This window comes from Anthonomus grandis, chromosome 8 (assembly GCF_022605725.1).
Source record: "Anthonomus grandis grandis chromosome 8, icAntGran1.3, whole genome shotgun sequence".
Classification (NCBI taxonomy): Eukaryota; Metazoa; Arthropoda; class Insecta; order Coleoptera; family Curculionidae; genus Anthonomus; species Anthonomus grandis.
In genome coordinates, this window is record NC_065553.1 from 14,697,313 (window position 1) to 14,723,848 (window position 26,536).

The 26,536-nt window shown below is 33.2% G+C and overlaps 2 protein-coding genes across 2 annotated transcripts; both read right to left on the reverse strand.

Moving 5' to 3' along the window:
- Window positions 1–289: 289 nt before the first annotated feature.
- LOC126739225 (28S ribosomal protein S9, mitochondrial) lies at window positions 290–19,892 on the reverse strand. Its single transcript, XM_050444800.1, has 8 exons — window positions 19,686–19,892; window positions 19,364–19,597; window positions 15,418–15,591; window positions 15,279–15,364; window positions 14,980–15,224; window positions 14,803–14,918; window positions 544–706; window positions 290–430 (listed from the first exon to the last, which is right to left on the reverse strand). Exons 1-8 carry the CDS (start codon window positions 19,761–19,763, stop codon window positions 339–341), a joined length of 1,188 nt encoding a protein of 395 aa, XP_050300757.1. The 5' UTR covers window positions 19,764–19,892; the 3' UTR covers window positions 290–338.
- Window positions 798–13,254, reverse strand: LOC126739223 (transient receptor potential channel pyrexia). Its single transcript, XM_050444799.1, has 6 exons — window positions 12,633–13,254; window positions 8,456–8,641; window positions 8,009–8,398; window positions 7,656–7,969; window positions 3,161–3,566; window positions 798–3,104 (listed from the first exon to the last, which is right to left on the reverse strand). The coding sequence occupies exons 2-6, from the start codon at window positions 8,635–8,637 to the stop codon at window positions 1,412–1,414; spliced, it is 2,985 nt and encodes a 994-aa protein (XP_050300756.1). The 5' UTR covers window positions 8,638–8,641; window positions 12,633–13,254; the 3' UTR covers window positions 798–1,411.
- Window positions 19,893–26,536: the final 6,644 nt, after the last annotated feature.

A 26,536-nucleotide genomic window follows, 5' to 3' on the forward strand; every position in this document is an offset into this window, starting at 1 on the left:
TTAAATACGCTTTTTCCTCTCAATATATGAATAGACTCGACCAATATTGTCAAAAAAATAAAAACATTGAGCGCATTTGAACTTGGGACTTTTGGAATGCAAATTGGATAGGTATAAGAACTGTAACTGGATACATAACACTGGTAAGCACATTTTTACATCAGGACTAATTGTATCATATTGCGATATTTTGTTCTTTTAATGATGTGTTTAAAGCGTGATTGCAATGGGTATGACTGTTATCGTGTGAAATTTTTTCGACTCGAATAGAAAAGAAGAACTTAAAGCATCATTTGAAAAAATCAAGTTTACTGAAATAACTGTATTTTGACAATAAATTAACGTTTCTTCCAAGTAAATTTCTTTCTGGCTCCCTCTTGACCTGGCTTCTTCCTTTCACGCCTCCTTACGTCGTAAGATAGCAACCCAGCTAAAAACATTAGTCTTTTTTAAAAAGATTAATTTGGTACACATATGACACTTTAATTTACTCAGACATGTTGTCAGATAATTTTTCCGAATTAAGCAAGAAAAAAAACATACCTAGTCTCATTTTCTCCATAACTTCCTGATCGATAAAACTTCTAAGACCCCAGGAGATACCCCATCTGATAGCCCCAGCTTGGCCTGAAGGACCACCTCCTGCCACCTCAGCCTCAATGTCCACTTTTCCTTGCATATTTGTAAAAATTAATGGGAAAAAAATCTAAAAATAATTGAAAACTTGCCCCAAACGAAGAACCAATTATTTAAGATTGCACTGTGACGCCATTAAAAGATAAATAAACAAACACACCTACAGAAATATTTTTTTATTGATTGCATTAATCCATGGTAGGTATACTTAAGTAAAACAGACTACATTAAAACTTGCTTTTAAATGGTATAAAATAGGGTTACATGTATTTTGGAAGTTCACAACCTCTAAATGACTAATATCACATATTAAAAAATGGCGTATAGATTGTTAAAGGCGTTATAGGTAATGTTATTTAATGTTCAGGCACATTATTATAATTCAAGCAGTGCGTTCTAAAAAAAATTAAATAGGTTGCACTTTGCTTTCTTAAGGCACTTCTCGATATTCTTGATATAAGTTAAAATTCATGTGAAAAATAAATGGAACGAAACTAGAAACGCGATTTGCATTTTGATTTATAAGTACAGGAATGTTAATAAATTTCGTGATTGCCTAAAGTTAAAGAGGTGTAAGCAAATCTTTCAATGTTCTTATTCAGAAGTTAAAATAAGTTGAGTTAATATTGAAAAACAACGATTTAATCAGAATGCAAAAACAATAGAGAAGATGCGCTGATGGATAAAGTAGCTAACATCACTATATAATTGCTGTGCATCATTCACAAAACTTTATTTAATATTTTATCCAAATTTGGAGAAAATCAACCGCTCTTTAACTGTGATTATGCCTAACAGAATTTTTCTTATTTTTTACACTATTTTGCTCTCCTATCCGTTTGTTCAGAATACTTTTTAAATCTCTAAGCTCCTTGACAACTGCCAATAGAGCTTCCTCAATATCAACATTCCTATCGCTTTTAAGATGCGACGTATTACTAGACTGACCATTATTGGCAAAGTCATACATGCCACTTAAATCTTCCATCACGTTATTATTGTTCATTTTACTATCTTGTTTGTTGCTCGACCCATAAACCGTTCCTTTCTTTGCGATTTCGTATGCGGCCTCAAGAATATCTTTGGGCAGCCGTTTTTCGCCGGGATTCAAAGGTTTCACGTTCAAAACAACCCGATAGGCTTTGGGCGAAACCAATGCCGTCCAATGTAACAAATTTAACAAGTAACGCGGAAGATAACCGTTAAAAAGCGCGAGCTCTATGTAGGAGATCAACTTGGTTTGCCTTACGAGTTTCGAAAGTCCAGCGGTTTTCTGTAGACCTTGTATATCATGAACCGCTATGCCCACAAGAAGATTCATTAAAATAACGGTGACAAATAAAAGAAAAAGCACGTAAGTGACTTGGGCGCTGATTTCAAGCAGAAAGGGCGGATCTTCGGGATTGTCGTCCGCCACCAACTCGAGACTTAACTCTCCGGTCATCATCACCAACACCGTAATAAGACCAATAAATGGATTTGCGAAACTAGAAGAATCCGGGAAAATAACACAGAAACTTATCGTGAATCCAATCAGCAGGCAGGAATAAGCTAATAGCAACTTGGCGAACTCTTTTTGCACCCTGGTGTACATCGCTACATAAGGTCCAAAGACCGGCAATTGACCTACCATAAGCATTAAATTGGTCCAGCCAAAAAGAACCGCGAATGCACCGACGTGGTTTTGCCACGTATAAGTTCGGCCCGTATACACGAAGGAGATGACAAAAACGCTAATAATTACGGCCCATTCTATGATGTTTTCCGGATGTGACAAATATTGCCGCACACTCGGATACCCGGCGATTCCATATACTTTCCGCAAGATCTCACAACAAGTAATACCCACCAAAGCAAACCATTGCATCTCAATCACAAACGGATTGTTCCTTAACATATGTCCCATCATAGATTTTTTTTCGCACAATTCGATGACGTTTTGTGGCTGGGTGTCGTTCATATTTTTACCATGATTATAACAGTTATGTGCCAGGGCAGTTAAAACATAAAGGGACAAACTGAGTACAAAAATGAAGCAGAAGAGCATACGAGCGATGTAATACTTTCGGATTTTCTCCCACTTTAGGTAAAGAAAGGCTGAACATAAGGGATGCAGTAAAATCTCTTTCTGCCCTTCATCTACGAACGTATTAAGAAAACTGATTTCCCTTGGATGGCAATGTTGCAAAATGCTTCTGAAGTCCAGCTTCAGTTCGACCTCTCTGTTAGATGACTCCGGGTGTCTGTGTAACGTTATAGCTTGGTCAAGCTTTTGACGCACCATCGCCAAAGAAGCCGGAGTTTTCCTGATTATAATACCCAGAGCCGTGTTGCCGTATTTCGATTTTGCTGTGACGTCTGCGCCATGATAAAGCAACATTTCCACACAATGGGAGAGTTCGTTTAAGGCAGCCATGTGCAATGGGGTGTAACCGAATTGATCTTTCGCATTTACGTCCGCTTTATGGCTGAAAAAGGTGAAATAAAAAAATAATACAAACACAACAATAAAACTGGTTCTTACCAGACAAGCAATTCAATTATATCATTAGACCTAGCGGTTTTTCCAACAGCCGCGTGCAAAGAAATTCTTTTATCACAATCAGGGACGTTCGGGTCTGCTTTTCCTTTTTCCAAAAGCAGCTCGACACTCTCGTAAGATTGCGCTCTGGCTGCCAAATACAAAGGCGTCTGCAGTCTGTAATTTTTTACATTGGCATCGGCTCCTTTATTAAGCAGAACGTCAATGCATTCCGCGTTGCCCCCTTCAGCCGCCAAATGTAGCGGAGTCTGATCTTTTTCTTTAGTGCGGGCGTTTACGTTTACCCCTTTCGTTTCTAGCATGATTTTTAGGCATTGCGCGTGTCCTAGCTCTGCCGCTAAGTGTATTGGGGACATACCTGAGAATTCTACCTCGCCAACGTCAGCACCTGAATAGAAAAACAGATATTTCTTTAACAAGGGTGAAAACTAATCAGCGACGTAAAATTTACTTTAGTTTAATTGTGGAGGAAGAAATTAGATGCGGTAGCGGTCATATCAAAGATCCATTAAAAATGAAATTTCGTTTATGACCCAGCTAACATTTAGAAAAAAATAAAAAGGTATATAATATTAGCGGATTTGAACCCGAGACATTTTGTTTGAAAATCATATACTTTAAGAACTACGCCAGGGCTACCGGAAAGAAAATTTTTAGAGAAGTTTTAATAAATTGCTATTTCTTGTTTTAAAATTGCATTCAAGCAAAATATATAAGCTCCTGATATAATAATTTATTTTTCTATCAATCATACAAACAGCAGAATAGTAATTAAATGTATAAGTGCTTACTGAATTAATACTATTTAAGTTGGGCAATTAAATAAGTAAATTACAAGATAGTTAGCCTACACATAAATACTAAGAAAAAAGAAAAATAATACACAATAAATAATCTAATCAAAACAACCACACTAAACATAAATCAAATCAACAGAATTGAGTTTTTTTATACCTCTGAGACTACTTGCTAATAAATCTAAATCAACAAATCTACTTGCACATAAATCGCATTGTTACAGTCATGAAGCATTCTATTTATAGGAGCACAGCTTGAGGTTAACACAAGAAGAGCTTTGGATTTCTTATTCTCAAATTGACCTTGAGAACTAAAAATTTCATTTGAACTATGAAAGAATTTTTTTTTGTACTTTTTATTATATAATAGATCCATATAATATCCATACCAATATAATAGATAAAATGTGTACTATGGGGCCTAAACAATGCATTATAGAGACATATAATCGATTTTAAGTTTTTAAAGTATTTAGTGCTTCTTATTTTAAAACCTAGAAGTTTGTAAACTTTATTAGTGGACTGCTTGACTGCTGTTGTATCCCAAGATCTCTACATTCATTCTTTCTAACAAGCGGTTGGTTATTGACAATCATATACAAAACAATTAATTTTACATGTAAAAGTAATTGTTCGACACTTATTTATAATTAGGACCATTTTATTATTCTAAAACCATAGAGGCAGCATTTAAATCTAACTGAAGACGATGACTTATGTCTTTAAATATACCTAAATAGCTTGAAATCATCTGCGAAAACGATACTTTTAAAATATGTAATTCACTTAGGCAAGTCGTTTACAAACAACAGAGTTCTACATTATTTTCTGTTGTGTTAGCAATGACGTCATCTTTATCGCTTTTGTCCCCTCGCGTCTTATGCTGATCTAGCAAAGAGTCAGCGTATTGCGAAACCGAGGCCAGGAACCCGCCAGTGGGATCATTAGACCAATATCGATAGCGTAAAATAGAACACAGAGCTTAACTTTTGTTTAACTTTATTTTTAAATATATTTTTGTATTTTTTTATTAGTTTAATTTCAATTATTTAAAATTATAAAATTAATTAACATCAGAAGTGGAATCACCCATTGTGCCTTTAAAAATGCCAAAACATTCCGCTGAACGCCGGCGCCGGTCCACCGCGACGCGATATTCCGGTACACATAAACAATTATCTGAACAGCGACGTTGTGAAAGTTATACACCCCCTTTGCGTTTACCCCATGAAGACGATATACAAGGTGTTAATAATGCTAGTGGCCAAGAAAAGGGTCTTGAGATACAGCATCTCTCATCACTCATCTTCTCGTTATCGTTGACGCTTTTACAAAATTTGTTTTAATATATCCTGTCAAAAGTACTAAAACTGATTTGGTCATTAAGAGTCTCAACGACTTTATAAAACTTTTTGGCGCCCCACACCGTTTGATTACAGATGCAGGTACTGCTTTCACCTCTCATAAGTTTCAAGATTACATACAAAAGTTTGGTATGACTCACCATCTCAATGCTGTGGCTCTGCCAAGGGGAAATGGTCAGGTGGAGAGGTACAATTGAACCATATTGGAATCCTTAGCAGCGTTAAGCAAGGACAATGACCAACGGTGGGACGAGAATGTTTTTAAACTACAGTTGGGTATTAATGGTACTGTCAATAAGACATTTGAAGTCTGACCGAGTGAAGGACTAATGGGGTTTCGAGTCTCAGTGCATGGTGGAAGGGAACCAGTTATTGAAGATCTAATTGATATAACTAAAGTACGTCAAGAAGTCGTTCAGAGAATCCAAAAAGAACAACTTCAAAATAAAGAGCGGTTCGACAAATCAAGTGTAACAAATCAAATATCGCTGTTGTCCCCTCGCGTCTTATGCTGATCTAGCAAAGAGTCAGCGTATTGCGAAACCGAGGCCAGGAACCCGCCAGTGGGATCATTAGACCAATATCGATAGCGTAAAATAGAACACAGAGCTTAACTTTTGTTTAACTTTATTTTTAAATATATTTTTGTATTTTTTTTATTAGTTTAATTTCAATTATTTAAAATTATAAAATTAATTAACAGTTGAGACAAATTTTGACACACTACTCCGAACATTGACACACTAATTTCTATTAGTCAGATCCATAATTACCACAAACATTTAGAGAAAAGCCAAACTCCTAGTTTATTAATAAGAATGCCTCTGTCTCTTGAGTGCACAGATTGGTAACTGTTGACAGATTAGATAAGAACCCATAATGTTCTTTAGCAAAATTGTTGTGGAAGACATTAAGTATAGAAGTACAAATATATTTTCAAATATTTTAACAACTGGGTTAAGCAAACTTATTAGTCTATAATAGTTTTTCAATGATTTTTTAATACCTTAGTTAAAGATTAGAGTAATAATTAATTTCAATTGATCAGGAAATGTGTTATTTTTAATTGAATTGAATAAAAATTGTAAAATTGTAACTAAGGAAACATAGAGATAATGAGAGCAGCTTTTTTACAGGGTGTCTCTAAAAGGTCTGTATAAAATCCTAGGAAATATTCCTGAGCTCAAAATAAGCCGATGTAAAGCAACTTACTTGAGTCCAAAGTTAAAGGAAAGTTAAATCCAAGACTTTAAAAAAATTATTTGGCACTAATTACTGACTGAATTTCATTATTAAAGCTAATAACTTTAAAAAATTATTATTTGTTTAAATTCCGGTGCGGCATTAAAGACTTAACCACGAAATATCTTGGTAACGGTTAATTTTAGCGGGTTCTAACAAGAGTACCTTTTTTTATTCAAAATAGAGAAATTCTTTCCTTTACAAAAAAAAATTAAAATCACAGTTGCAAAAAGTTATGGCCATTTTACACCATCAACTGTGCAGTATGGAGCGCCCTTTATTGGCCACAGTAGAAAGATGCTCATTTTCGAGTTTCTTATACCCAAAAAAACTCCTAGGTACCAATTTTCAAAGTGGTATGTCGCAAAATGTTAAAAAAATTAAATAAAATCGATTTTTATTTTTTTTTAAATTTAACACCCTATAACTAAGAAACGAAGCAACTTTGGACTAAGGTAAGTTCTTAACTCAGGAATATGTCCTAGGATTTTTCTTAGGACAGACCTTTTAGAGACACCCTGTACATGTAAGAGGGAATATTATCACTGAAAATTGAGTTTATTGATGCTAGCTTTAATCTGTTCATCAATAACAATAGAAGAACGAAAATTATCATGTGTTCCATGTAATGTAGAGGAATTTGACATTTGAAAGGCAGAATTAAAATGCTAAGCAAAGGTATCAGTTATATCCTGTAGAGTGCTGATCTTTTTATTATTATAGGATAGCTCCGTGGAAATATTGTTTTTTCTAATAATGTTGGGCATTATCGCTAGCGTGTATAATTTTTTCGTCCACAATAAAATTAAACTGAATTTTATGTCACTGATAATTTTGGCAAATTATAAATTCAATATCAAATAAGTATCAGATTTACTTGATGTGGTACATCAAAAAGGTAAACTTAATAAACCCTGGGGACTGCGTAAATACCATACAGTAAGTACGCTACTCACAGTATAGTAGAAAATAGTTTTAATTTTAGTTTTTTGGATAGTGATAATGGACAACTTAAATAATAAAGTGACTGTAAAGTGTAAAATATTATAATTCAGGATCCTAATTACGTCTTACCTTCGACAGTAAACAGCCTGACACAAGCTACAGCGTTGGCTCTTACAGCACAATGTAGAGCACTCTCATTGCAGCATGTGGGACTGTTGGTACGTGCCTGTACCCTGGCCCCGTTGGTTAGCAAAATCATGGCTGTTTCGGGACTGTCGCCAAACGCGGCGCAATGTAGAGGGCTGTACCACTTAAAAATGGAATTAACATCGCTTTTTTTCTCGATCAAATACTGAGTGCCCGGTATACAGCTACTGAAGGCCGTCAGATGCAAAGCGCTCAGTCCTTGATTGGGTTCGTAATATCTGGAGAAGTATGCATATCTAAATAATTATTAAACAATTGCCATGTTATTCTCTTACTTTAATTGAGCTCCGAGTTTTAGCAGTCCGTCAAGTAGATCCCATCTTTTTAAAAAAGCTGCCCACAAGAAACAGATACTGATCTCGAATTTGTTGGCGCCTTTAAAAGACTCTTCCAGATTTTCTTGCACTATTTTTTTGCTCTCTATATCCTCAAAGTAATGATGCTTCCCAGAGGTAGCTTTCATATGCTCGATCAAATTATTCCTAATAGTATCGTGGCAAATTTGAACACTTAAATCGTGTGTGGGAACCTTTTCCATACTTTCATAGTAAGGGTTATGTATGTGGTCCGCTGGGGGACTTGGACCGCACTCCATATACTCATAATCGTATTCGTCAGACGGGTACATCTCTTCTAGCATAACCATTGGGTCCCTGTGGCTGTTTCTATAATTATTTTAAAATGTTTTGTATATTGCAGTCTCATATTTATTGGGTGCCTACCTGCCGGTCCATTTAGGCACAGTATGACTATTAGGAGTCATATAAAGGGCATGGCTCTCCACATCTGCATTAACACTAACTGATCTCCCCAATCTTTTGGATTCGGTATGGTGGTTATGGTCCTGGAAGCCCAGGTTATCCATTCTGATCGTTTGAACGCGTTCATCTGAAGAAGAGACCATTTATCTACAAGAAACATATTATTCAGTTTAAAATCACCCAGGGTCTGTATAATCAAATCTCTATTTATATAACAAATTTACCGACTATTTCCACAACTTTAGAAGTTTTATCATATTTTGACTCGCAATAGAGCAGTAAAAATTATCTTTTTAGATTAAAAACATAATGTACGTTGTTAGTTTGTAAGAGATAAAATCTCGATACAGTGTGAAGCAAATTAATACATATTTTGTAAACGCAAAGATTCTGACTTGTTTGTTGTTTTAAAGACGTGTTGTAGCTTCAACAAACACAACATAAGAAACAACTTGTAGAACATTTATAATTTTTATACTAGATTAACTTAGCTGTTAAAATGACTGTTAAGATATCATACTTAAGCTCTGTCTAGTTCTAAAATTATAGTCCAGTAACGGTTTATAATTTAAGAAGTTATCCCTGCCTTTAATATGATTGAGAGAGAGGCTAGTAGTATGGAAGCCGAGAAAAAAAAAGGACAAGTATAACCTAACAAACAAAAAAAACTTTATATAACAGAAAAGTATCAGCTATGTAAAACATTAAAAATATATTTCTGCAATACTTACAAAATTAGCTTCCCTTCCCACTAAAAACGCTGTTCAGATGCATCAAAACCCTACTAAATTCCCTGATTTTTAACCAACCAATTTGCAAAATGTACTAGTAAACGTCAAAGTGTTAAATTTTTTATTATTCTTTAGGATTACGGTAATCTTTCCTGAAAATATGCTAATATTTGTATAGATAAGATTTTGATTACAATAATCTTTGATGTTTTAACAGAATACGAAAAAACTTCTAAATAAAATCACTGGTTTTACAGATATCACTAGGTACGTAAAAGTAATTTAAGCGCTGCCTAATGCTTTAAACTGAAGATACTGGCTTAGGAGATAAATACATTAGGCAAATGAACCATTTAACCATCATTACCTGTGTCGCAATTAACACAGACAAAAAGGTCTATCGAAAACCGCGATATACCAGTTCCAGTTAAACGTTTCTCATTAAATTTTTTTGCACAAAAGAATGTTCAATGTTGCATTACGTCACTATACAGGAGAGGCCGGACATTCAGTTTTTTTTTGCACCCGCCTCGGAAAAGACTCGACTTTGATCAAAAACCTTCTATAATATCGTTTTCCGCATTTAATTACTGCAAATTAAAAAATATATAATTATTTTAATTTGTAAATATATAGACGTCAGGCAAGTTAAAACGAAGATTGATAAATGTATTTACATCTCTCTTTCTTTGTAGTGGAATGGAATCTCCCTATATAATTTATCCAATTAGAAAAAATTATTTGTATACAAAGGCATAGTTTATTTACGTCAAAATCAGAAAGATATGCAAGAGCGGGTTATTATTGTGTGTGGGTAGCAATTAGAGAATCACATTAAAACAATTGCGTATGGTTATCTCAATCGGGCTTTCAAGGTTGGCTTGGATTAAGGAATGTCTTAAGTATATTTTCTAGGAATTTGTGATTAGAGAAATTTTTAATGTATCTTTAGCATAAGCCTCATGTTACTGTTTATAAATTAATAAATTTATCAGGACCTATATTTTTTAACACCTGTTAAGCATATACCACTAATATAATAAAAGTAAATTATTTTAATAACACAAATAAAATTATTTTCCTCGTATGGATAATAATAAGAACTGACTATTCGGTTAAATTTTTTATCCCCTGATGATGGACACCACTGTGTCTGAAACACGTCGGAAATTTAAAGAAACTGAATCATGTTATAAGTGGAGTGGGGGATTTTCATTTTACCTTAATATTTAGAATGCAAATTTTATGTGAAAATTCAAACTATGTGGCTAAAGAAATAACTGACCAGCTTTCTAATACCCAAGAATCGGTCTATTTTAGCTCAAGGTTGATTTTATATTTGTTAGGTGTACGTCAGAATTAAGGCAAACCACAACACCTTATCCTGGGACCCAGACAACATAATCTGATACTATAAACAACGAATAATGGAACACCGTAGGAACGCACCAATAATTTGAGATTTATGGGGACACTAAGGGTTCTTGGCGCAATGGTGCTAACAACGAGTAAGCTTGGATCCCACGAAGAAAAGTTCAGAGTGGTTCGAAGTGGCACCGAGTGAGCAACGCAACGAACCATCGAGAATCTTTATAGAATTCTCGAATTTGCTTTTTCATCGCGACCACCATAATTTTGCAAATTACGAAAATAAAATTTGTATTTAAAATCACCGCTTTTAGATTTATTTCTTACATGTACAACTTACCTATTTGCAAGTTTAAAATACGCATTGTTTAAATTTTATGACACTGAACGTGTGTAGGCTTCAATTTGAGTCACATGGTCTTCAATAGTTCCCCGGAATTTAATTTTCAATTTTCCACCTTCAATTGGAGGTGTTGAAATCTCTGACGAGAAAGTGTAATAAATAATTCGTACGTTTTATACACACCCTAGCTCTTAAGATAATTTTTGAAAACCAAATTAATTGGATTTAGGTAATTTGTCAACTGAAATTGAAAGATTTAAAGTAAAAGAAATTTTGGTCTGAAACTGGTGTTCAGAATTGTCAGCACCCACTTGAATTTAAAAAATATGTCCTTGTATTATTAATATTTCCCTTTTTTGGCTGCATTCTATCCGAAACATTAATCCTGTAATTACTTAATAATTTTATTGAACGTCATACATATTCTTTTAAGTTTTGACTTTTTTCTATTTGTACTACGGCTATGTACTGTAATTTTATTTTGTATTTCATTGTATAAAGATTTATAGTATCTAATCAAAATATTTACTTATTAAGTTCTATACAGGGTTGCACAAAATGAGATTGTTGATAAGACTAAGGGATTGAAAACCGACGAAAAACATTAAAGGACTGAAATCCTGATATTGAAAACTATTGTGCTAAGTTTGCTTCATTGAATTTAATCCTACTTCAGAGAAGGAACTAAATAAATTTAAAAAAAATAAAAATATGTTATGAGATTGTCAATTTTGCTTTGTCGCATGGATTGTTGATTTGGGGTAATTTGACTGGAGTCAAGCGTGTGAAAATTTAACAGGAAAAAATATATGTAGGTCTATGTTTATATGTGTTATTTTGTAAGAGAACATACCTTAACCACTTCAGGATTATACATTTTTCAGAGAGTATATTTACTTAGATATACACTCTGATTATAGGATATTTTTCTGATTTCAGGATTATACACTTTGAAATTAATTCAGATCTTGAGGAGATATAAATGTATGTAAGACCATGAATACACATACATGACATGTAACCTTTTAAAGCAATTTTTAGTGATGTCTCACCGCAAGAAGCGTTGACGTTTTTAAAACAGAAAGTTTTATGTTTTTATTTGTTTTATTGTACTTTCAAAGTTGAATTCTTTTTTGGTAATTTTAGAGGTGGTTTCTTTGTTTAGGATCTATGGACAAAAAAAAAAATTCTAAATTAGGTAATACAAATTACGATGGCTCTTTTGAAATAAATTTCGTGGTTTTCTATAGCAAACACGATATTATGTATCCTGAAACATAATGTAAAATATAAGTTTTATGGTGTTAACGGTCTTGCACGATTAACCACACACGCCAATTTAAAAACACTAATTTGCATTAAGTGCGATTAAAACTCTTAAATTAAACTTCAAAGCAAGCATAAAGATGAGATTCAGGTCTAAATATAATCATTTTGAACTCAAAAGTGAAATAATCTTTACCCTAAATGCACTTGAATTAAGAAGTCTGCCTTCAAATTCAAATGCATTAGGTCAGGCGGTCAGTATGCTGCTCTTAACTGCATCGATTGACACTCTAAAACGGTTTATATTTCTTTAACGATCTCAATAGGATAGCTACTTAAGCATTTATAGTCTCCTTTTTTACAGTGCGTGTCCTATAAAGCGTGTTAAAAATAGCCGGGAAATTATTTTTTACGTTAAAAAAATACTTACCATTAACCGAAACTCGGTAGTACTGGAAATATAGGCACAACAAGCGTCATACTTATAAGCAACGGAGCACTAAACGCTCTAAACATACACAAACACAGGCTCGTTGATTTTTTATGGCGAAAACCACTAGAGCTTGATTTAAATGCGAAATCGTCTCGAATAAAAAATGATTGTTTATTGTATCCGACCGTGCGAACCGGAAAACCCGTTTGATTTACAGCCCGAACCGTTTATCAAATTCCAAAGGTGTACAATTTCCGCTAACAAGTTACCCGAAAAAAAAGAGACACATATCAAAAAAAAATGCTGCATAAGGCCATGTATAACAACGGATTTAGAAAACGAGCTAATGCGAATATAGTTGCGAAAACTAATTGAAAAATTACTCTTCTTAAAAGACGTTCGCTGCGACTGTTCAATGGCGGTGGAGTGGGGCCTTTTGGTAAATAAATAAAAGACGTATTCGCGTTATTAGCTTTTATGAGGCGGGTTTACGGTTTAATGAAAGGTGAATGAATATCTCTTGGGTACCGTTAGATACAAGATTTAAAAAAATTTAAATATGCAAACTGGATATAAGTTAGATTTAAAATTGTAATGAGTACCGTAGGAAAACTACTATGCAAGAAATATTGATATCAAATCATATTGGACTGATAAATATTAAAATTCTTTATATGAAAAAAAGTATTGTAAAACATGTATACACTACTTTAATATACATTTGAAAAAAATAAAAAACAGGACAAAATACACATTAGGGTTCTGGCTAATTATTATTTTTAATAAAACTGACACGCTTATGTATGTATATATATGAGATCCCATTAAAATACAAGATTTTAACATTATAAAACTTCAAGTATAAAAAAAACAAAATATAATTATTTGGGCAGTAGAAAGCATTATTTATCAGCATGCTTTAAATTTGGGCACCTACTAAATTTGGTTATATTTTTGATAGATTAAAACTAATTGGTAGGTTGTTGTATATCTTGATGATACTGGCATAATGTGGCGATTTCTCATGCGGAGTAGATTTATAACTAGGAATGGAAATTTCTCCTGAATCGTGCATTTGGATGTAACTATATAATATCACATTTAATACAATATTTAAATTGTGGTCAAAACCACAAAAACTAAATTTTATTACAAATCTCACAGTAAATAACTGAAATTCCAAAAGATCGTATTTAATTTAATATCTAAATCACCATATCATATGCATTGAAGAAATTACAGGATATTTTCAGAAATATTGCGGTATTTGTTTGCAAATACAATTGACTAAAAGCTTTTCCAATTAACCGTTTTTGTATCTCACAAGTTTTCGAGTTCAGAATCTATGCCTCACCAACTTTTGACACACTGAATACATGGATACTAATGTAAGAATACCACAGCTTTTGAAAGTGAAAAGAACTTGTGTTATTGTCTTATCTTCGTTAAGAATAGAGTATGCATACTTCTTTAACACCACTCTTTTCATTCCCTCAGTTTTAAGCAGTGCTAGTGTTAAAATTGAGCATTGTGCTACACCTATAGAAATGTTATTAATTTTATTTACGATTACAAATATATTTTTAAGAAATGCTATAACAATGGAAAGAGAAATTTAGTGTCCTGAGGATGATAAACATTGAAACGTGAATAAAGTGTTTTTTTTTATTTGGAGCCCAATCCAATAATTACTATGATAGTTATTGAAAATAGATCAAGACATCCAGGAGTGCTAGATTTCTCAACATCTTGATTTACAAAATGTCCCTGCAATTTCATATTAACTTTAATCAAATAAATGATAAATGGAATATAATGCATAACATTACAATAATATTTTTATCAGGAATCAATAATATAAAACCAGCTCAGCAAAAACTACTGGAATTTAAATGGTAATTAAAATTAACTGCCCTAATAAATTTTAATATGCATTATGCAATAACAATACGACGTCAACAATTGTTAATCGGTTTTATTGAAATACACATTCTGGTAGGTATGAAGTCATTAAAAATCTGGACTTAAAAAAATTGGTTTTCATAAATAATCACTACTAAGTAATTATTAAATCAAAACTATTAAATCAGCATGGAAGGAAAATCTCAGGTCACAGTGCAATTTAATAAAATTTAATTTTTTTATATAATTCTACATAGGCAGTTACCTGTTCCTTTTCTTGTACTCCTTCAAAATAATTAATATCTTTTCCATTAATACTTATTTTACCTGTGCCAGGAACTCGAAGAGTTACATTTCCTATAGCTCTTTTCCTACGACATTCTACAAATCAATCCTCTATAGCTATATAATACTTTTAAGCAAATTTATTGCTATAACTTACCATAAACTGTGACAAACTGCCTTCCATCCTCACCAATCTGAGCTTTAATTGCCTCATAAGTCTCTGTATGGCTCATAAGATCTTCTCTATGACTCAAAATTAAATCCTTTGCCTTGTAGGAATATGGAAGACTTGCTAACCGCTCCATAACATTTATGAAACTAGCATACTCCTTGTCTGTTAAGGTTTCTACTAGTTTTTTCTCTAATTGTTCTTTTGTTACCCATCTTGAACCAGATAATTGACTAAAAATTTCATAAAAATTACAAAAATTATATTTCTTGTAGGAAAAAGCTTACAGAGCTAAATTAGGATCTGGTAGTAAATTTTTTTTTAGCATATTATCTTCAAATTTATTTAAGTCAATTATGTGCTGAACTGCCTCCTAAAAAATAATGAATAAGTAAAAATAGTCTGCTAAACCCTTTGATTATTTACATGTAAAGTTCCATAAAAATTAGGTCTGCTTGTGTAGAAGAGGTAATGGTAAGGCCTACCAGTTTCATCAAACTCAGCAGCTTTTCTTTGGGGGAACACTTCTTCTGGAGGTTTCATCATAGGTCTAGCTTTCTTTTCATAAAGTCCACTTGGAAAAAGATACTCAATAGCATTCTGCATAAAAAAAAATTATGTTAAAATCATAGCATCTATTTTGTAGAATAAGGTTTTGATGTTAAAGTCTTTGCGTAAGACCATGCAAATAAGGATATTAAGGAAAAAGTTTCAACATTTCATAGTAATACTAATTTTAGGTATCCCAATAAACTACATTGGCATATTTGAAAGTGAGAGGGTGAGATTAAATGTCTGACTTATTGACAAGTTATGACATTTAATCTGAATAATTTTGCTACACTTAATATCTAGTCCCAGTCAAATAATTTAAAAGGTCACATGGATATGTAGTGTAACTTTAGTAAATTAAATGGTTAATTTTAACCAATACTTCTAGTTATTTATTAGTTATATTGTCTTTTATCCAAGCACCACAGAATAATATTTAATTTAATTAACAAAGAATTCCTTAATTTATTCCAGTTTAAAATTTTTTAATCATCTTCCTTCTTCAATTCAAAAAATTAAAGGCAAGCATAAATTTGCAGGGGAATTGAAGAGCTTGGTGCTGAAGAAGGCTTACTACAGATTGTGAGAGTATTTAGAGGATAATTTTGAGCTTTGACTTAACGTTTTAATATTTTATGATATATTTTTTTTAATCTTGTATTTTTTGTAAAAATTTGTGCTTTTGTTTTATAACAATGTTATTTGTTGACACAATAAAGCTTTCTTCATCATTATCATTCATCATATAATATGTCCTTACATTAATTTTTGTTATATAATACATATATAGATAAATAAGTTATAGGTATAATATATACAAATTCAATACTTATACAAGTCAAATTCAATTAAATGTATTAAATGACACAAATAAAATTATGCGATATTGACGAATATTTAAAATAAAATTTGAAAACTACAAAAAAACATAATCCGAGGTACTCCACAAATTAAAAAAAAAGAAAAAAAAAATACGTTAAAGTTTGTACTTCAGCACATGCAAAGCAGGAAAGAAAAAAGAAAATACCAAAATATGCATAAAAATAGAAAATCAAGATGCTTAACATTCTATGTACTTAAACAGACTATCTATATACTAGAAAGACTCTGCATCACCTATTTACTTTATACTTTCTATAATGGACCTTAAACTGTCAACAAAAATATTGAACCGTTCATGTAAATTATTATTAATATAATTCTGATAAATTATATTAATAGGGGATTTAAACAAAATATTAGTCCTAGCGGGATTTACATAAAATAATCTAAAATGCCTAGAATTTATTCTTGATACCCGAAAATTTAATCTAGTCAATCTTGTTATGAATATGGTTATATAAGAATTTTATGGAAAGAATTTCTCTTCTTTTTGCTAAGAGTATAATATTAAATTTATTTAAGTATAATTGACTATCCAAACCTCAAAAAGAAGGCACCAGGCACAAGATAACTCTTGATCTGTTCTTTGAACTGATTAAATTTAAGAGCTTTAATGTAAGGTTAAAATGTTAAGACTTATAAAGACAGTCCTCTCTATAGCCAAGACCAGAGTTTATACAGATGCATTTTCTTTGTTGCCTAAATGTATTGACTTTGACTTTGCCTCCTTGATATGACAATAATGACCCCAGGCAAGAATAGCATAAGTTAAAATAAAATGGCAGTTGCTATAATATGCCATTAGAAGTGTATCTCTTGAAGTCATTTAGACCATATGTCTGAATAAGAACAGTTCTCGAGACAGCTTCTTTGAGAGTTTTTTTTTCCAGATTAATCCTGCATCCAAATGAACGCCTAAAAATTTAGCTTACATTCCACATTCAGGCAAGGAACCATGTCGATTTTCATTGTTTTTTTCGTAAGAGTGAAGTTAATACTTTGCTATTTTGAATTGTTTAAAGATAAACGATTTGCTAAAAACTATTGAAATAGATTTTGTTCTCAAGTTTTGTAATTAAGATTATCAACTTCTGAGGAGTGATAGCTCATATAAAAAGTAGTGTCATCAGCAAATAATATGGTGTTGACTTCTTGACCTGAGAGTAAGTTAGGTTATTTATAAAAATGAAAAACAATTTAGAGCCTAACACCAATCCTTGTGATACCCCAAACTTCAGAGACTGTTTTTTGGAATTGTATCAGTTGAAATGAATATACTGATCATGATCAGTGAAATAAGATTCAAGGAGCTGGATGGCGTCATTTGAAAATTGTAGAAAGATAGTATACAGGATGCAATCAAATGCCTTTGTGAGATTTAAAAATGATGCAAGAGTTCCAGATATTTCTCAAAACCTTCCAAGATATTACTAGTAAACTGGTCAATGGCTAAAGTTGTGGACATGTTTTTGCGGAATCCAAATTGATTTATAGCAAATAGTTTGTTGGACTCAAAGTGGTTATTAATTAGATTTTTCTAAATATATTCATAACCTTTGGACAATATTGGCAACAGAGATATGGGACGATAATTGTTGCAGTCATCAATTGAGCCTTTATTCTTCAATAGAGGTACCACATTTGCAGTTTTAAAAACTTTAGTTGCAAGCTCTAGATTGGTTTGTTAATACACTATGAGGTTGAACTATTATATTTTTTATTGCTTTAATGATCCTCGCGTTAATACCACCTGGATCTTTGCTGCTGCTATTTTTTATACAAATCAATCAATATCGAATGTGTTCCCACTATGGTAAACTTCTGACCTTAACTGACAATTAGCACTGATGCCAGCTCATATGCCAAAAGCGCTCTGGTAAGCTTTTAAAATAAAAATTGCTCTGAATACATCTGGTTTGATTGATTTGTATTGTCCTTCGAGCAACACAGCCACTTCCCTCTTCTGCTATTTTTTATCTCTGAAATGTCACTAAAGCTAAGAGAATGAAACTTTAAAGATGTTTTTCATGAGTTAGAATGTAGGTAGTCTGTAAATGTCCATTGAGAATTTTTAAGTTTATTTATCACATTTTCAATGGTGTAACAAAAGTGGTTATTGAAACTATTTGCATCAAGTTTGAATTTGTGTTAAAGGTATCATTTTTTGTTTTTTTATTGATAAGCTTTCACATAGCTTATTGAGGGTTACTAGATTTTTTTTATAAACTCAGATTTGCTTTGATTTTTGCAGATCTAATAGATTTTCTGTATTTTTTTTTAGATTCTGTTAGGCATAGCACTATTGGGATCCCTTTTATTTAAATTTATCAAAAATTGAAGTCTATTATGCATATTTTTTAAGTCATCATTAAACCAGCTTACTTGTTTATTAGAAATATTTTTATTAAATAATTTTGATTTTTCTGGAAAAGAAATTCTGTGAAATATTGGATGAATTTTATGAGGACTAAAAATGACTGATGAAATACTTGTTTTTTTGTCTATGGCATGTGTGTATTGTATTGACTATTTTATTGCTAACAAATATGTTTTATTAATTTATCATTATCAGTGTTAATATTTGCTTGTCTTTGTCAATCAATTTTATTTATTTATTTGTCTGTTTTTGTATTTGTATTGGTTTTATCATTTTGACAATTTTAGTTTATGTATTTTATTTTTCCAGCTTTGTAAATGAGGGTGTAATACACTCTTTATACAATAAAGCATTTTTTGAATTTGAATCTTCTGTTATTAGTCTATAACAGACCCTGGTTTGAGAATTAGTGGATAAATATTGGGTTTGAAAAAATATAATAGTTTTCAAAAGATATTCAAAGTTTAACTTAAATCAGTGTTCCAATTAAAAGATTATTAAAGTTGATTTACCCTATGCTTCTTATTAAACCTATAAGTAATTCACTAATCAGATCCTTACATCAATATCCTCTTGTGTAAATGTCTCAGGATTTTCTCCCATCATATTAGCCAAATGCCTCTTTCCTATTTCGAATTCATGCCTTTGGGCCTTCATGAATTCATCGTGCTCTTGAGCCCGCTGTAGGTAAGCTCGCATGGCTTTACTCACAGTATTTTTTGCACTTGTTGCATTTGTGGTTTCTGCACTTGCAGAGTTTAAAAGTTTTTGTGTATGTGTGGACAATAGGCGCACCTGAAAGATATTATATTCGGCTAAAGTGAGTTTATTTTTGGGTTTTTAAAATAAAATGTTATGGGGTTAATGTGGATTATGAACTAACCTCAGATTTTAATAGAATTCCCCCTTGCGAATGTAGGGATTTAATTGGGTCGATTAAAACGTTTATTCTTCGAAACATTTTGGCAGTTTTGGCGAATCCCTAATAATGTTTTTTTATCCGACTTTTTAGTTTTTCTAGGATATTAACATAACATACCACATAACCTAAGAAACAAAGTGGAAAATTATAACCTAAAAAACGTGAGGGGTGAATTTTTTTGTGTCGACACTGACATTTAGGTGACAGATTACCGTTTACAGGGTTGCCAGAACTGTATATTTATATGCTTAGAGCATTGAATGTACTAGAATAGCAGTCCTTTAAAAAAATTAGAAAACTTTATCATATAATTTTTTCTTGCGTTTTTTCGCCTTGTACTTGTCCCATTTATCCAATTAAGCCAATTGTTCCAATTCCAGAACACATTCCTAACAAAAAGAGCTGGTTATATAGCATTTAACCAAGTATACAATTGGGCAGTATATTATTATATTCTTCATCTTCCAAAAAAAAAGAGAAAAAAGTCAAAGTAAAAAAAGGTCGCTTTATTTGTAACTAACAAAATAATGTTGTGTACAAAGTGAAGCAGAATAAAAGAGAAGCATTGCAGAAGAATAATTAATACTACGGATCTTACACAAGGTTCTTTCACGCTTATCATCGTGGCGTTAATACAGGACTTTTTTTTTAAAGACAAAACACAGCAGGGCTCAGATATGTGGGTAAGCAATAAGGAAAGAAGAAAGTGATCACCAAATAACTAAAATTATTTAAGAGTGAATGTACTTCTAACTACTCGATTCCATCATCCGCAATTACGCACGCCATAAATGAGGCGGGTCATTCCAAAGTGATTCTTGTCCACTTTAAAGAATTGTTGGCAGATTGAAAAAAAACGGATAAGTTGAGGTTTACCAGCATTGTTACTTAAATTAACACTTTAATATTATACATTTTGATATTCGAAAATGTACAAAGATTGTCCTATAAATCAGTTTTGCTAGGAATGTCTTAAAAATAAAATTGAATTTTGGACAAGATGCATTTTGGAAGCAGCTGTATTCACAGCGGTATTCCAAAATGCACGATATAGACGCATTATGGAATAACAAATTAGACAAATCTTGTAGTATTATATCCATATTTTTTTTAGTTTATTTAAACTCAAAATAAAACAAAAGGCCAACATTAAACTAAATTAAACATTTTATTTCGTATGACAAATTTTAATTTATCAACTGAGAAACTCAAAAGTGGTTAATAACAAAAGTGGTTGTTACCAAAAAACGCTTAAAAAAACTAAATTTTAAGGTCTTTAGGCTCCTCTGATAATTGGCAAAAGTTATCATCTTCTTCCTCTTGGATAGTATCAGAGTTTTCCATTATTTCTTCCGATGTAATACAGCTTTCCATTAAGTTTCTAAAAAACTCACACTCAGAATTGTCCACTGGTCACCAAAATGAGAGTTCAATAAGGTTTGAATATCTTTAACTTTCATGCAGGTTTCATGGGCACTCCTTTTGGAAGATTGTAAAGACTTATGTTGGAACTATTTTTTCCGCGCTTCCATAGACTCGCAGACTTGCCAAAATAACTTCTATAGAATTCCTCTCCTCGCACTGTGACATCTCCTTTCTTGTTCTTCGTAAGAATGATCCTCTTACATTGAGATATTTTAAAATGCCACGACTGCACTCCTTTAAAACACTCTTTAGCTGTTTTTCGCCAATCTTCTAATTTAAAAACTGTTGCTTTTTCTGCAAAGACTTCTATATAGGTGTTTGGGTTTTTTATAGTATGCATCTTTCTTAATTTTTTCTCTATTCTGCCAAATACACGGTCGGATGGTAAAAAAGAGTGACCCCTGACTGGAAAAACTAATTCAATTTCTTTTAAAGAAATTGAAGAAATTTTACTCAAATAGTAGACCAGCATGCCAACCATTACTGACTTTCTATTTTGTCCTCCGCATCCATCTGCACAAAGTCTTAGTTTCTTAATGTTGTTCATATCAATAAATGAAAGCAAGTAAAATACTGCAGACGCGATTTCATTTGAGCTTTTGTGGTATTCGTGCTCCATCCAAGTAAACGAAAATACGTTTGTTTTTGTTAATTGAGAAGAAGACGTCCCTTTTACAACAGAAAAATTATAAGTATATAGTTGCCTACTGTAATATGCTACTTGATCAGGTACTTTTGGATTTACTAATTTTTTACAGTCATAGGAGAAAGTCAACATCCCATCTTTCTCTTCATTCAAAAAGTCATAAAATATTTTACTGCGCAACTTATGGTCCCCTTTTTTCAATAGGTTTTTTAGAAACATCTTTTGTTGTCTTTATTTGCTCTGATAGCGAGATACATTTTGAGCAAGCATCGGTAACTGGTGACCCAAAGCCAATATTATAATCTTGTGTGAAAATTTTTCTAAAGAAACTTCTTTTTACCTTTAAATTATTGGGCGCAGTATTATTGTACATGTCCATTATTTTTTTAATAGAAAGATCACAAGAAAGGTACTGTCTCATACTTTTATCTCTACAGTAATGACTTTCTACACCTTTTAATCTTTCAATAAAAGCCTTCACAGAGTTCCTTTTCACTATATTTAATTCCTTTAATCTAGCGCCACCTCTTTTTTCAACAAGCATTTTACCAGTTTTAATATAGAGATTAGCAACCCTTTGAACTCTGCTCTTTGTTACATGTAAAATGCCTAAAAAAGTTTTTCGACAGACCCTGTTTAGAATACTCAGACTCAAAAAAACTCTCCAAAACACGTTTGTTTTATTTCTCAAGACACACAGCTCTCCCCCACATCATGGCCGCCTGTCGACTGTCATACCACACGGTAAAATAAATATTAGCCATCTAGCGGCGCAGCGCCAAGGCATGATTCACCAAAATATGTACAAAGGTGGTAACTACAACATATTAAAGAAACATGGATTTATATAGATTATAAATCTTTAAATCTAATAAAGAACACAAAAGGAATGTAAACATGCCCCCCACCTTGAAGGGCTTAACCTTCAAAAGAAAAGTTAAACATCGACTTAAATCAACATAGTATCCTTACTTAGTATAGACCTAGCACACTAATTAAATGAAGCATACTTAAAACTAAGAACTCTTAATAAGTAAGTTAAGTTTAGTTTAGTTCAGTTTATCAACCACTAAATCTAGTCTATAGCACAAGCACAAATCTGGTCTATAGTTTAACTCGTATCACTTGGTTTTGGAGTCTCACATGATTCCATTGGTAGAGGGCAAATTTTGGAAAACGAACGTTTCACAATTCCCTTGGAGGTCTGGATGGAGGCTACTCTTGCTACCCTATCTTGGCCTGGTTGAACAGAGAGAATTCTTCCCATACTCCATTGTAAGGGTGGTCGGTTATCATCTTTTAAGACAACCAGGGCTCCAGGTTGAAGAACATTGTTATGAATTTGCCACTTAGTTCGAACCTGAAGTTCACTCACGTACTCTAGGGACCATCTCGACCAAAAATGCTGCTTTAGCTGCTGCAAACGTTGAAAGTGGGAAAGTCTGGACTCCTTAACATCCTCTAGGTCTGGCTCTGGTAGGGAAGTAAGGGGTCGCCCAATTAGGAAGTGTGAGGGGGTCAATGCGGTATAATCATTAGGATCTGGAGAGACTGGAGTAAGAGGACGAGAGTTTAAGATAGCTTCTATTTCTGTCAAAACTGTAACTAACTCCTCATAAGTTAATAAAGCATTTCCTAGAACCCTCTTTAAATGTGTTTTGCATGACTTTACGCCGGCCTCCCAAATACCCCCGAAATGAGGTGACATACTAGGAATAAAATGCCAAGTTATCCCCTGATTTGCAACTGACTCGGATAAATTCACCTCATCCCTCCTTAAAAACTTATTAAACTCTTCAAGCTCATTTCGAGCTCCCACAAAATTGGTTCCGTTATCGGAATAAACATTCAATGGTTTACCTCTTCGTGCAATAAATCTTCTAAATGAGGCTAGAAAGGCCTCTGTTGTCAGTTCAGTAACTACCTCTATATGTAGTGCCTTTGTGGAAAAATAAACAAAAATACAAATATAACAATTAACCCTTTTGCATCCCCTTCCCTTTTTATCCTTCATAAATAAAGGTCCTGCATATAAAAGGGAGGAGCAGGGTTTACCCTAGTTTGAGGCAAAACACCCATAACAGGATTTTTAGAGGTCGGGTTGGTTCTGAAACACCTTATACATTTGTGTACAGTATTACGAGCTAAATTTCTTCCCCGAAGTGGCCAATACATTTCTCTAATTGAAGAAAGAAGAAGTTGAGCGCCCGCATGATGTAATCTAATATGTTTATGCTGGAAAATAAGATTAGTAAAGGGATGTTCACCAGGAAGAATTGCTGGATATTTCTTTTCAATGGAAATTCTGAAAGTTGTAACCTTCCCCCCACCCTCAAAATACCCTCGCAATCCAAAAAGGGGTTAAGTTTTAACAAATTTCCTTTACTCGCTAAAAATTTGGACTTATTTAACTCAATTATTTCAGCAGCAAAGGCTTCCTGTTGTGTTAGCTTTACCAGCACAGTTAAAGCATAGTTTAACTCAGAAACAGTAAGAGGACCAGCAATCGTTGACCTCTGACGACACTTTGCAATAAATCGCAGGCAGTAAGCCATTACTCTTTTTATCTTAGATAACCGCGAAAATCTTGCAAATGGAAATAGGGCCCCAAACTCGATCTTAAAGACACTAATTTGTTTTTTCAAATCTGGTAAATTAATTTGAGGTTGAAAATCATTTTTGTCCACGAACACTGAGGGAAAGAGAGCCATGGCGGGCCATTCCACCACAGATCTGAACTCTGAATTTGACTAGGATAAACACCTCTGGACAATAGGTCTGCTGGATTGCTCGCACTACGGATATAACGCCAATCAGATGATGAAGTAAGTGCCTGGATTTGAGTCACTCTGTTGCCAACAAAGGTTTGTAATGTATTAGGAGGAGTATGAATCCAACTTAGAGCTACAGTTGAGTCACTCCACAGAAAACATGAGTTAACAGTGACTGTAAGAGTGGAACAAGGTGCGTTCCACTAACTGCGCTAGAAGGAGTGCGGCACAAAGTTCCAATCTTGGAATTGTAACAACCTTGAGTGGTGCCACCTTAGTCTTACCACAAACTAAATGCACACTTATCATACCACAATTATCTACACTCCTTATAAAAACACAAGCCCCATAGGCTTCAGTACAAGCATCTGAGAAGCCATGGATTTGAATCTCAATACAATGGGTACCCAATATATGCCTGGGAACCTTCAATTCATTTAACACTAATAACTCAGATTTAAATTTGTTCCACTTAGAGGCCAACTCCAAAGGCAAAGCATCATCCCAACCTGACTTTAGCAACCACAATCTCTGCATTATAATTTTTGCGATTATAAGACATGGACTAACAAGTCCAAGAGGATCAAACAGTTTTGCAATCACCGATGACTTTAGATGCCCTTGGAAAAGATTCTGAATTCTCAATAGCAAGTTGCTTCAAACACCGTACAGCTAAAAAGGGAGCGGAAGATGTTTCATAAGAGACTGTTTTTAATTCAAAGGTTTTCAATTCCTCTGATGGTTCACCTCTCCAAAGTATACGCTGAAGACACCTCTGATCCTTATGAATCAAAATCTGGCGATACATCTTGACCACATCTGCTCCAATCACCACCTTATATTGCCGAAATCTCAAAATAATTGACAACAAATCGTCCTGAATAACAGGACCCACGCATTGAATGTCATTTAAGGACACCCCGGTATCGGATGGAGCTGAACCCTCAAACACTACTCTTATTTTGGTGGTTTGACTCTTCTCATTTAAGACTCCGTGATGAGGGAAATAGTAAGCAACTTTGGATTCGTCTGGCTTTGCACATTCGGTCATATGAGACAAAGAGTGATATTCACTAATAAACTCAACAAAATACAGAATTTTTATTAAGTTTGAAAATGCGAAATATCGATTTTCTTTAAACCCAAAAATAGCTATAGAAACCCCTATCAGCGGCTTATTCCCATCACCTACATTACGAAAACACTGGGTTATAATGAATTTCGATAAAAACTAAGGGAATTATAGCACTTTGAAAATGCGAAAAATCGATTTTCTTTAAACCCAAAAATAGCTATAGAAACCCCTCTCAGAGGCTTATTCCCAACACCTACATTACGAAAACACCGGGTTATAACGAAATTCGACCAGAACAAGTGGAATTATAGCTCTTTGAAAATTCGGAAAAAAGTCAATTTTCGACCCCGTTTTTGAGCCCAAAAATGGGCAACATAAATGCAAGATCTCATCTAATATGGGAGCTACGACCTTGCGGATGGCCTCGTTGGATTCAGAAGGACGAAACTAAGACAAAACCGTTGGAATTTTCCCGATAGCTCCCATAGAAGCCGAGATATAGGCCTTCAAAGTTTGGGTTTTTTCATTTTTCGGGTATACCCCCCCGTATCGAATTTTTCACCAAAAATTGATTTTTTTCGAATTTGAATTAACAATACCAGCGGCTTGTTCCCATCATCTACAACACGAAAACACTGGGTTATAATGAATTTCGATAAACACTAAGGGAATTATAGCACTTTGAAAATGCGAAAAATCGTTTTTCTTTAAACCCAAAAATAGCTATAGAAACCCCTCTCAGAGGCTTATTCCCATCACCTACATTACGAAAACACCGGGTTCTAATGGAATTCGAAAAGAACAAGTGGAATTATAGCTCTTTGAAAATTCGGAAAAAAAACAATTTTCGACCCCGTTTTTGAGCCCAAAAATGGGCCACAAAAATGCAAGATCT

Bases quoted from the DNA above. Each gene is read 5' to 3' on its own strand.
- LOC126739223 (XM_050444799.1), bottom strand. From the start codon at position 8,637: ATGGTCTCTTCTTCAGATGAACGCGTTCAAACGATCAGAATGGATAAC. The intron at 8,399-8,455 runs GTAGGCACCCAA...AAATAATTATAG, and splicing joins GTGCCTAAATGGACCGGCAG to AAACAGCCACAGGGACCCAA. The intron at 3,105-3,160 runs GTAAGAACCAGT...CACCTTTTTCAG, and splicing joins ATAATTGAATTGCTTGTCTG to CCATAAAGCGGACGTAAATG.
- LOC126739225 (XM_050444800.1), bottom strand. From the start codon at position 19,763: ATGTTTCGAAGAATAAACGTTTTAATCGACCCAATTAAATCCCTACAT. The intron at 15,365-15,417 runs GTAAATAATCAA...ATTATTTTTTAG, and splicing joins ATTTTTATGGAACTTTACAT to GAGGCAGTTCAGCACATAAT. The intron at 15,225-15,278 runs GTAAGCTTTTTC...TGAAATTTTTAG, and splicing joins CCAGATCCTAATTTAGCTCT to TCAATTATCTGGTTCAAGAT.